Raw genomic sequence first — 11,667 nt, forward strand, 5'->3', positions numbered from 1 at the left:
TCACGAACTAAACACCCCCTAAATCATTTCCATCTTTATTGCAGGTCTTGTAAGCAAGTCATGGCAGGTACAATGGCACTATGTGTACAAGTCAATGCTCTCGTGCCATGAATTCTAACATGGGGCCCATATTCTATTAGCCCTTCAAACATACTTCCCCCTTCCCAATATAAATCCATTTAAAGCACCGTAGAGCAATTTTTTTTAAGAAAAAATAACTTACATACCCTTGTTAAATAAGAAGATGGTATGGAGTGAGTAGTAGGTAGAGGTAAAATGGATAGATATTTGAATGTTAGGCGATTGATGAAACAACTAGTGCTCCACAAAAATACTCTTGGTGAGACAAATTTGAATTCTTAAAATACACTTATTATGAGGCAGAGGTAGTAGTAGGGAAAACCTCAATAATTTGGCTCTGGAATGGTCAAAAGGAACCTCAGAAATGCTAATTTGATTACCCCGTCAAAAAAGAATTCAAGTATAACTTTCAACACCATGATCATTCTAGCTATCATGAAAACACAAGCCATGTGCACAAGCTGTGAGGTACATAATCTGTTTCTGAACATCAATTTTCATCCAGACAATGAACAGGCAGATGAAAACGAGTCTACTCTGTTTCTTTGGAGAAGGAACAAATTACATGTTTATAACTCGATCAGTTAGATGAAAACTCGCTATTCCCTACAGAAGAAACTCAATGCTTCACAGTGCGGCTCTATCTTTTGGTGTAGATACGAGTCAGAATATTAATCTAGACCACTTAAAATCGTAAACGGTGCAAACAACACCAATAAAACAAGCGCATTATGCCTATGTTCAGTCGTTTTAGCAACCATGACAGATCCCTTTCATGTCTTCGTATTTGTTTGCATGCATCTCTTTCAGGCTCACTATTGAAATGTGCTCTCCTTTTAGGTGCCATTTTGTACGTTGATACGCCAGGACAGATTCTAAATGTTTTACATCATTTGCATTCTCACACTAAGGCCTTGTTCAGTTTATGAAATTTGTTTGCAAAAACATCTTATCGGACATACGGACACATATTTGAAGTATTAAATATAGTTTAATTATAAAATAAATTAGAGATTCTACCAAGAAACTGCGAGACGAATCTTTTGAGCCTAATTAATCCGTCATTAGCATATGTAGATTACTGTAGTACTTATAGCTAATCATGTACTAAATAGGTTTAAAAGATTCGTCTCACGTTCATGTATATTTAATGCTCTATTTAGATGTCAAAAATTTGATGTGATGTTTTTAAGAAAACTTTTTGAGAACTAAACATGCCTTAACTCGTGCAGGGACAGGTTTTGTTCTCTCTTCCTCACTTTTCCTTTTCTTTTCAGAGAGAATGTCTGTTTGCTAGAGGGCATGCAGAAAACCAGGAGATGTGGTGCCATGCTGCCCCATGCATGCAGAGGAGAGTTTTGTCAACCACAACACATGGGCATCATCAATCATCCATCCATTAGAGGTGTAGTAGTGGTATGTAGTACTACTACTGCTCATCAGCATGTCAGGCATCCTGTCTCAACAATCTTGCAGGTAAGGTCTACATACTTAGGACCCTGTGTCATGTGGTAATCACCCCCAAAAATGCCGTAGCTGATACGTTGTTAATGGAGATTGGGCCACTTTATTATGCTCCCATGATCTGAAAATTTATCAGTTTGCTGAAAACCTGAAACCCGGTGCTTGCAATCTAGCTAGACAAGAAACAAAATGCCACTTGCTACATACATAATCAAGAGGTTCATGATACCATCAAAACACTTGTCATTTATAATTCCGTACTTCAAAACTAACGTTATTAAACTATAATAACTTCGTGTCAAAAGACCAAAACGGTGGACAGAAATCTATCACTCCTCCATACACACAAACACATTTTGGTCTGCACGTTGTCGACGGTGGCCTGAGTACCTAGCAAGCAAAGATTTTCCTGAGTTAATCATGGTGTCTTAGCTAGTACACTGACCCATCATTTAAAAAGCTAATTACTCTGTGATCCATTGCAGTTTTAATTAGGCTTAATTAAGCAGCTACGGTACGGAATTTTCCGGACTGTTTCTTGGGCGCGAGCATATATACGTTTTGATATGTCAATGATTGCTGGGCAGAGCATTGCCGCAAAAAAAAAAAAAAATAGCAGCAGCTCACGACGTGCGGCGCACTAATAGCAAGTTGAATAGGATAGCCAACTACGGACTACAATTTATCTATAGTCAATCTAATATGCAATTTATATTATAGTTACGTACAAAACATTAATACATGGTCTCATATATTATACGCACACTGTGTCTTGGAGACTGTACTGTAGCTAGCTACAAATTAGTAGGTCAATACTCTTCTATCCCATCTATTATCTCTTTGAAATATATTTATAGCTGGCTTATATAGTGCAGCGTACTATCGTTCCTGCTCTAATTGACATAGATTCAGTCAGTGCGTGCGTCAGTAACGGTAACAACGGCCGGGGTGCCAAACCAACATGTACACACCAACTGCTCTAGAGACCGGTGCCGCCATGTTCATCATCGTCATGCGTGCCTACCTATCTTGCATGCAATTTCAACGCAGCGATTGGTGCAGCATCTGCTTTTTATTTTTCTGAAAGTTGTTCTCTCTCTTTTTTTAAATAAAGATTCTTTGCAGAAAGCATATATCGGGAGCTTGATGATGTATGGTTCTGAGTTAATTATGAGGTAAACACATCACTCCATTTTATGCAAACTATTATTATGTGTTCTTGGAATTAATTAAATAGCATTGCTTATGTACTGCCTCTGTCCACAAATATAAATATTTTTTTTTATCTTTTATAGTACAGATCAAGGTGGAAGAAATCGAAACAAGTTTTAGTTTTTTTACGATAATGATCCTTGTCAAATGTGCTTTACAGAGTTGAACCGTGAAAGGAATAGGTCCGTGGTTAATAAGGGGCAGAAGAGTAAACAGTACAAATATATTGTTATGAATGTTTATATTTCTGGACAAATTCTAAAAGGTAGGAATTTTTATATCCTCAATGATGTCAGATTTTCCTTGCATATTTAAACATGGCTAATAAGAATTGAGAAATGAAAGGTGGGTTGCTTCATGCCTTGATATTAGCATGTACCATCCTAAATATTTGACGTCGTTGACTTTTGATCATTCGTCTTATTTAAAAAAATTACATAATTACTTATTTTATATTATTTTATTTATTGTTAAGTATACTTTTATGCAAATATATAATTTTTACCTATTTTATAAATTTTTTTAATAAGACGAATGGTTAAACGTGTATAAAGAAATTAATGGCGTTCAACCTTTAGAGACGGAGGGAGTATAATACAAAGTACGACAAATAACCATCTTGTGGTGTGTAGAGTCTATAGCTAATTGGTAGGTAGACTATGTTTGATGTGGCTGAAGCCTGAAGGCACATGGATTCATCAGATGTGAGCAATGTGTGAAGTGGGAGGGGCTGCGGCTGGAATTCTGCACATTACACTATTATCAAAAGATAAGGAGGAGAAGGAGGCGTGATTGATTAGGTCGGGCACTTCTGAAACCAAGGCAAAAAAATATTCTCTCCTCTCTCTTTTTTCTTCTCAAATAAAAAAATTTTGTAACGGAAACAGTACCGTTCCACTGTTGATCTTAACACCCCAACCACCTTACTCCTCGTGATGTCATTCAGCTAGCTTCACACCTCTCTCTCTCTTCTCTTCTCTTGTCTCCCTTCTGTTTATATATATAGAGAGCCAGGCTGTATGCATCTTTGCAAAAGCCATTGATCGATCCATTCATTGGCAGTACAAGCAGATCGAAGCTGTACGATTGAGGTTGAGCTTGCCTTAGCTATCACCTTCATTCTAACATCAAGAGACATGAAGGATCTAGTTAGTGGCGCCTCAACTGTGAGGAGTGTCCTTAGCTGCAGTAGCAGCGATGAAGAGCAAGAAGCTGCTGCAGCTCAGCCGGAGGAGAGCACCTGGACCGACTACTTCGTGGATTTCATGATGTCCGAGGAGGAGAAGAAGAGGCAAGAAGACGATGCTTCATACTGCACCCATGGCGACGGCGGAGACGGCGCCGTCGTCTATGGTGATTGCAGCGATCAGAAGGTGGATCAGGAGGAGGAAGAAGAAGGGGAGGAGGATTCCATGATCTCCGACGCCGCCTCCTGCGCCCCCGCGGCGGCGGCGGCGCTGCCTGATAGGTACAGGGAGCTGAGGAAGCTCAAGAAGAAGGTCTTCAAGGCCCTGGATCATGATGACTCCCTGGAGGACACTGCAAGCTCTCCTGTGAATAGCCCTAAGGTAGTTGCAACCTACAACTTGCTTGGCTTCCCTATTATTGTTGCCAAGGGTTTCATGTTAGCAATTGTACTTTTGGTTTTCATGAAGAAGAAGAAGCTAGAGAGTAGTTAGTACTAGTTGGTGTGTTAATCTGCTTAATTATGTGATGATTTTCATCTTTTGATGATCAGGTCAGTGCTTTGTCACAGCTGGAATTGAGCCCTAAAAGGAGGTGCAATATCAGGGACCTAACCAAGGTAATTTCAATTAGTAACTAGATGTTGTTTTTATTGAAAAGATAACTACTGTTATAAGTTGTTCATTCATTTGTTTCAGGGGAAATTTAACTTTTTGTCACTCTTACGAGTGGTCAAAACAAATTTACCACTCGCTGTCTATGACACGTGGGTCCTCATGAGTATATGACATGTCGGTTCAGTGGCAAATCTGTTATAAACATTTGGAAGAGTGGCAAAAAAGTTAAATGCCCCTTTTAGATATATATATCCTGAAATTTGAAAAGTATTCTAATTAGCATACTGTTTTTTTTTTCCTTAAAGGGGGTTGCGGTTTGCGATGATCATGGAAGAGAGATGGACTATGGAGAAGCAATGGTAGAGGGGGTGGGGTTTGTTGATCAAAGTCAGAAGAGTATAACTCCATGTGCAGAGCTAAAGGATAAGGGGCTTTGTTTGTTTCCTTTGTCCATGTTGCTACACTACCATGGATGAATTTAAGACTTCAATGTAGAGCATGTGTAGGGTTTATTACACCTTACATATGAATGTGTGGGATAAATGACCAAAGAATATAGTGTGCTGAGATTACTGTGGATATATATTTTTTTGGTGAAAATATATGTGAATATTACGGCGTATGCCGGCATCTCCTGTCTCGTGTCATCTCTTTCCATTTTGCTCTACTTACCAGCTATATATGTACTGTTACATAATGGAGCTAGCTCTGTGTAGTTAATATCTATAAGGATGCTCCTAAAACAATATATATAGATGGTTTGTACTTGGTCAAATAGTACAAAATTTGCATGGTTATTTACATGGTGCTTTCAGATGTTATACACAAAAATGAAGCAATGCGCCTAAAGCTGGGGCTTTTCTCCTGCACACACAGCTTTACATGTTAGTATCAAAGATCGATAAGAAACCATGCAACTTAATATTAGACATTAGAGAAATCTAAATGTCTTTGAGAAATTACCTAAAGGTACAAAAATTACACGCTGAAAATTTTATCACCTCAGAATACCTGAAGGAACCATGCTTTATACTATAAATGGTACACCTTTCATTACCTTCTCAAGAACTATAGTAAACCTACGGGAATTAATTTAACATACATTCACAAATGACTTGATGACCAACATGAGTTACAACATGACAATGCTCTCACTTTTACATGGATGTCTCTCACTTTGGCTCTAAAATAAAATAAGTGTTCCCAACCAACCAATGCACTAGCTTATCAGCATGATCAGATGGGCTATATCTACCAACTGCTACTTTTGTATACTGTACCAGTTTACCCAGTTACATGATATTTATCTAATTAGCTAGCTTTTAATCACTACCATGACTAGCTAATTAATTAGCAAATGCAACACTAAAATTGTAGGGTTTTGTTGGTGCTAAAGAAAAATTCCATTCTAAGGAGAGATCATAAAGTGGATAAGCATAAAGGCATATATAGGCAATGGCCATGCCTGAGCCCATGAACAAGTAGTGGTTAGGGAGTAGCTTTCACGAAGGGAGAATAGTTAAGTGCTTGACTGTTGCGAAGATTTGAAAGCTAAAAGACTTATTAACAAACCAATTAAATCTAAGGCTAGATGACTTCCCCCTAATTTGTCAGCTTTAGCTTGTCTCTTCATGCATGTTAAAACATTGTTTTCCCTGCACCATCTTCTTCGTAGCCTTATCAACCTTAGGAGTTAGGTTTCAAGCATGAAGTCTTGAGAGCTAGCTACTCACCCTATGTAGCTTATTCGTTGTACTACGTCTCATGCATGATTAATTCATCCTTGTTAATTACTGTCTGAACACACGGCTATATACTGGCCAAATAACCAATTTGCCTGCTGTCTAAATCAAACAAAAGAACGAATTCTACGTCGGTAACTGCTGTGCCTTGTTTTAAGGCTGTGTTTGCAAAATATTTTTTGTAAAAACATCGCATCGAATTTACGAACACATATTTGAAGTATTAAACATAGTCTAATTACAAAAAAAATTACGCCTGGAAACTGCGAGACGAATCTTTTGAGCCTAATTAATTCGTCATTACCATATATTGATTACTGTAGCACTTATGGCTAATCACGTACTCATTAGGCTCAAAAGATTCGTATCACAATTTTCTCCATAATTATGTAATTAGTTTTAATGTTTATGTATATTTAATATTTTATTTATGTGTCCAAAAATTCGATGTGATATTTTTAGAAAAAGTTTTTAGAACTAAGCATGGCTAAGTTGAGATTTGACATTACAAATAAATGAATGTGGAACATTGTATCATGTATTTAAAATGGAAAATAAGGTTTGGGAAATTTTGATTGATAAGACTTGTGACTGCAAAGTACACAAATTCAGACATGCATATGCCAGGCTCAGGGTTACTCCTCCATGCATATTCCGGAGGAGAGGCTAAACACAGCAGGACACAGTAATACATTTTATTATTGTCAAATATTAAATCGAAGACAATCATGTCTGGATCTCTTATGATGTTCTTCCCTGTTCGGCTACTAAGGTCTATATCAGTGCCAGTTTTTATGACATGTACTACTTTCAGTTCTGTATTATCACGAGGGGTAGATAATTGAGTTGTTTGTATGAGCTAGAATAGATGTTTAGATAATTTTATTTATTGAATCTTTTTGCTTTTGATTATGCTTATAAGTCAAAATTTAAAATTTTAACCTTATATTTAGAGTTCATTTTGTTTTTTTCACCATAGTTTATTTTTTGGCCTTGTCTTTTAGATTGCTAATAATACATGTATATAAAAGTTTATTCACAAATTATTTTTCGTTTATCAATATATCGTGAAAAAGAAAACAATCACCCACTAGAAGTTTGAGGTGTTTGCCAAACAATCCTTAAGAAATGGTACATTGCACTTGCAGATTTGGGCCATGTATGTTGGCCTGCATGTTACTGAAGATTCCAACCAAAAGGTGATACTGAAAAAAATAGAGAGAGTTTTTTTTAATCTAATCCTAATTAGGTACCAATCCTAATCACTACTTAGACAGCGTGCTGTCCTTTAAAAAATATCTCGAAGACTAATTTATCACACTTTGGTCTGAATCATCAGCTGTGTCGTAATGCACTGTGCAGAGAAAGTTAGGAACAAGTGGAACAAAAATAGCCTCTTGAATGTCCTGCTGGAGGTTGGACTAGTCTTTGGGGACAAAAAAATAAAAGAGGCTGCTGAATAAACAAAATTAGACAATAAAACTCAAACCAAGAAAAGAGTCATGTGTCCATGTGCACAGCATTAGGGTTGTTGTCACATATGAAAAACTGAAATATGATATCGTATCCACGTCTTGGCCGCCCGTGTATCCATGATTTGTATTCAATTCTTCATCAACTCGGCCGTCTGAATTTAAAAATTGCACCAAGTTGGAAATATTCTGCAGAATGGTGGAAAACATCAAAGAATTTTAGAAGAAGTCAATGTTCCCAGAGACAATCATGCTGCCACAGGCAAGAGAAATTATGAGTCTTGTTACTGTTACGTACCGTCAAACAACTGAAGCTATGACCTACTACAGTGCTCTCTGAGGTTTTCAGATACCAAAAGTAGTTTGATTCCTGAAGGCCTGTTGGCCCTAATTCTCAACTTTGGAAAAAAACAACATAAAAACTGGACTGTTTTCTTCCGAAACATCGAAAAGACTACTCATGTTTTTATGCCTCGTTTCCCAGAATCACTAATTGATCGACGCAAATATTATGTATTAAAATATGTGAGTAATTGAATCGCAATTGATTTGTTCTGTTCTTTAATTAATTCTCTAAAGCCTTAGGTATAGTTACATCAAGTCAAAAAATAACTTCTAATATGCAAATGTACATTATACATTACAATGTCCTGTCGAAGTGTCGAACTCTGTCAGGAGTTTGTTTTGTTGGTGTATGGATCAACTACAATTCGTTCCATGGTTTCTTTTCCCCTTATCTTTTTTGTTTTTCAGATATGGCAACAGTTTGTTGTACTGACAAGAAGGTTCCGTATGAGTGATGGATGCTTCACCTACCAAGAGAGCTAATTGGTGAGTGACAAGAACACATATAATGGCTCCCATCGTTTTGCATTTCAGAGAAATAAGCGAAAACGTGTTTTTACAAATAAAAAGTAATTTGTAGGTAAAACTTTTATATATATGTCCATAGCAACTCAAAAGCGAAATGTATAAATCATAAAATCAAGTCTAAAATTAAATTCTAAAATTTAAATTTTAGCTTATAAGCAGTTACAACTGTAAAACGAAATACGAAATGGTAGCTCACATGCTGCCCTGGAGTGTTCCTTTCTTTTTGGCTCGTTTCTTTTTTCTTTTCCTATCCATACAGGAGGTTAGCTAGTACAGTTGGCCTGTTGGATTGCTCACTCAGAAATTGCCACTCAGAAATCATAGCTTATTAGAACATACCCATCCATGTGAGAATCTTGATCAGAAGTCCTGATCACATAAAGCTCCATACTGTTGTTAGCTTCAGGGAGGAACTATGTATGAATCTTGGTCTGATCTATGGAACAAAATGATAGGCTGTATTATTATTCACACACCCTGATGAGATGTGTCAAGCATGAATTCAGAGTTTGATCTTTCTGAATGATAATTTGTCAACTTCAATAATGTTATCTACTTATTATCTTAAAAAAATGGTTCAATGCTTGGTCATTATCGAAAAAAATGGCTCTATGCTTGGCCAAAGAATTTTAGAAGGTCGGTGCTCGATTCTTGTATGCAAATGACTAGAGATCGGCAAGTGCAGAGCTGCAACTTGAGTAGGTATAATTTAATCCCAGATGTAGGCATTTGAGCGTATCCCGGCAAATGCATTATGTATCTTGTTCTTTTCTTTTTGTTGCACTTGGTAGGTACTCAATCGATTGATGGAGATAACACTGAATTAATTCGTTAATATTGCACCAACAATATGATATTCCTCCTGGATTTGAACAGAAATCATGTTAGTTGTCCAAGAGCATCCATAGCAGCTCATCCATCTCATTCTCCATCATGAAAATAGAGGATAAATGAGCTTCAGTAGAACATCTATCCTATCTCTATTTTTAAGAAGTCATCCGTATTAGGAGAAAGAAACTCCATATTTGAATATTCTTTATATCCTCCAAAGAGATATAATGTCATATATGGATAATCTGCCAGAGTGCAAAAAGATATAAATGATGAAACCGTTTTAGATGATCATCCAAATAAAGATATGGATGATCAAATTTAGATGAACTGCTCGGATGCTCTAATTTGGCAATTAGTATGACTAAACAGAAGATCTCAAGTTTCCATAAGAAATGTGAAAAATGTCTGAACCAACTGCCAAGATGGAGAGGTATTGTCACACCCGGAGTTTTGTCCCAAGCCTAAATTCGTAAAAGAAATTCGTAAATAATAATTGGCTTAATCAACTCAGGAAAAATCCCTCTAAAAGAAATTAATTTAATTAAATCGAGGTTCGCAAATCGATTAACTGGTTAAACTCAAATTACAGAGTATAAAATTTGGCCAAGCAAATTAATTTAAAACTCGGCAAAAATGAGACTTTTCCTTTTATTTTCCCTTCTTTTTCTTTCTTTTCCCTTCCTCCTCAAATCGGGTCGAAGTCCAATTTTTCTCCTCAATCTTTTTCTTTTCCTTTTTTTTCTTTTTCCCCTCTTCCTTCCCGGGCCGGCCCAGCCGAGCCGGCCCACCTCTCCCTCCAGGCCGGCCCAGCCGAGCCGGCCTCTCCCACGCGCGCCTCCTCCCTCCCTCCTGGGCCGCCGCCTCGACCCAGCCTCCGCGCCCGCTCGCCTGCGACGACCGGCATCCGGCGACGGCGCGCGGCGTGCGACCGAGGCGGCGGCGCACGCGGCGCAACCCGGCAAAGCAGCGGCGACGGCTAGCGCGGCGATGACGAGCGAGCGGCGAGCGCGGGCACGGACGGGCACGGGTGGCGGCGGCTTGACGACGGCGTCGCGAAGGCGACGACGACAGCAGCGGGCGGCGGCGAGGACGTGCTCCGGACGCGTCTGGCGACGGCGTGCGGCTCGGCGGCGGTCGGCCGGGAAAGAAGAGAGAGAGGGGAGGAGGACGGAGGCTCTCACCGGCGGCGGCGACTGTGCGGGCGAGTCGGCGAGATCGAGGCGGAGGCGATGACGCAGACGCGCGGCGGCTGGCGACGCGCGGTGACGAGATCGGCGAACGACGGCGAGGCGACGAGGCGCGGCGGTGGAGAGGATGGAGGAGCGGCGAAGGGCGCGAGGCGTCCACCGGCGGCGACGGGAGCCGGGGGAGGGTTGGCGACGCCGAGGCGGAGGCGATGACGCAGCTGGGAGGCGACGGCGAGCGACCGGCAGCGAGATTGAACGGCGGCGGCGAACAGCGACGGTGCGACGGCGACTCGGGTGGAGGCAGAAAGTGGGCGACGGCGCGCGGCGGGTCGGGATTTATAGGGTGGCGGCGCCGGTTAGGGCGGGCGGAGGTTGGAGACCGAGTCGGGCGCGACGCGGTCTCGGCGGCGACCGTTGCGGCGGCGGCGGTTGCGGCAGCGGCGCGGATTCGGACTCGGCCGGCGCGAGCGCGGCGCGGGCTGGCGGAGCTCGGTCGCTGACAGGTGGGCCCCACCTGTCCGTGACGCGAGGGAGGAGGGAGGCGGCGCGGACTCGCGGGCGAGCGCGAGCGAGCTGGGCCGGGTGGCGGCCCAGGTGGAGGCGCGCGCGGGGAGGAGGCCGGGGCCGGTCGGCTGGGCCGGCCGAGGGGGAAATGGGCTGGCTCGGCTGGGCCGGCCCGGGAAGGAGAAAAGAAAAAGAAAAAGGAAAAAAAGAAAAGGGAGGGAGGAAAATTGGACTTCGGCCCAATTTGAGAAGGAAGGGAAAAAAAGGAAAAAGGTGGGAAAAAAAGGAAAGCCCCACTTTTGCCGAGTTTTAAATTAATTTGTTTGGGCAAATTTTATACTTCTGCAATTTGAATTTAAATCCATTTAGTCGATTTGCGAGCCTCGGTTTAATTAAATTAGGTTCCTTTTAGAGGGACTTTTCCTGAGTTAATTAAGCCAATTGTTATTTACGAATTTCTTTTTACGATTTTAGGCCTAGGACGAAACCCCGGGTG

At 40.6% G+C, this 11,667-nt stretch overlaps 1 protein-coding gene across 1 annotated transcript; it reads left to right on the forward strand.

Moving 5' to 3' along the window:
• The first annotated feature begins 3,772 nt into the window (after positions 1-3,772).
• Positions 3,773-5,140, forward strand: LOC102707981 (vascular-related unknown protein 1). Its single transcript, XM_006657713.3, has 3 exons — positions 3,773-4,325; positions 4,496-4,561; positions 4,865-5,140. The coding sequence occupies exons 1-3, from the start codon at positions 3,894-3,896 to the stop codon at positions 5,033-5,035; spliced, it is 669 nt and encodes a 222-aa protein (XP_006657776.1). The 5' UTR covers positions 3,773-3,893; the 3' UTR covers positions 5,036-5,140.
• The last annotated feature ends 6,527 nt before the right edge of the window (positions 5,141-11,667 follow it).

Source organism: Oryza brachyantha, chromosome 7 (genome assembly GCF_000231095.2).
Source record: "Oryza brachyantha chromosome 7, ObraRS2, whole genome shotgun sequence".
Taxonomy (NCBI): Eukaryota; Viridiplantae; Streptophyta; class Magnoliopsida; order Poales; family Poaceae; genus Oryza; species Oryza brachyantha.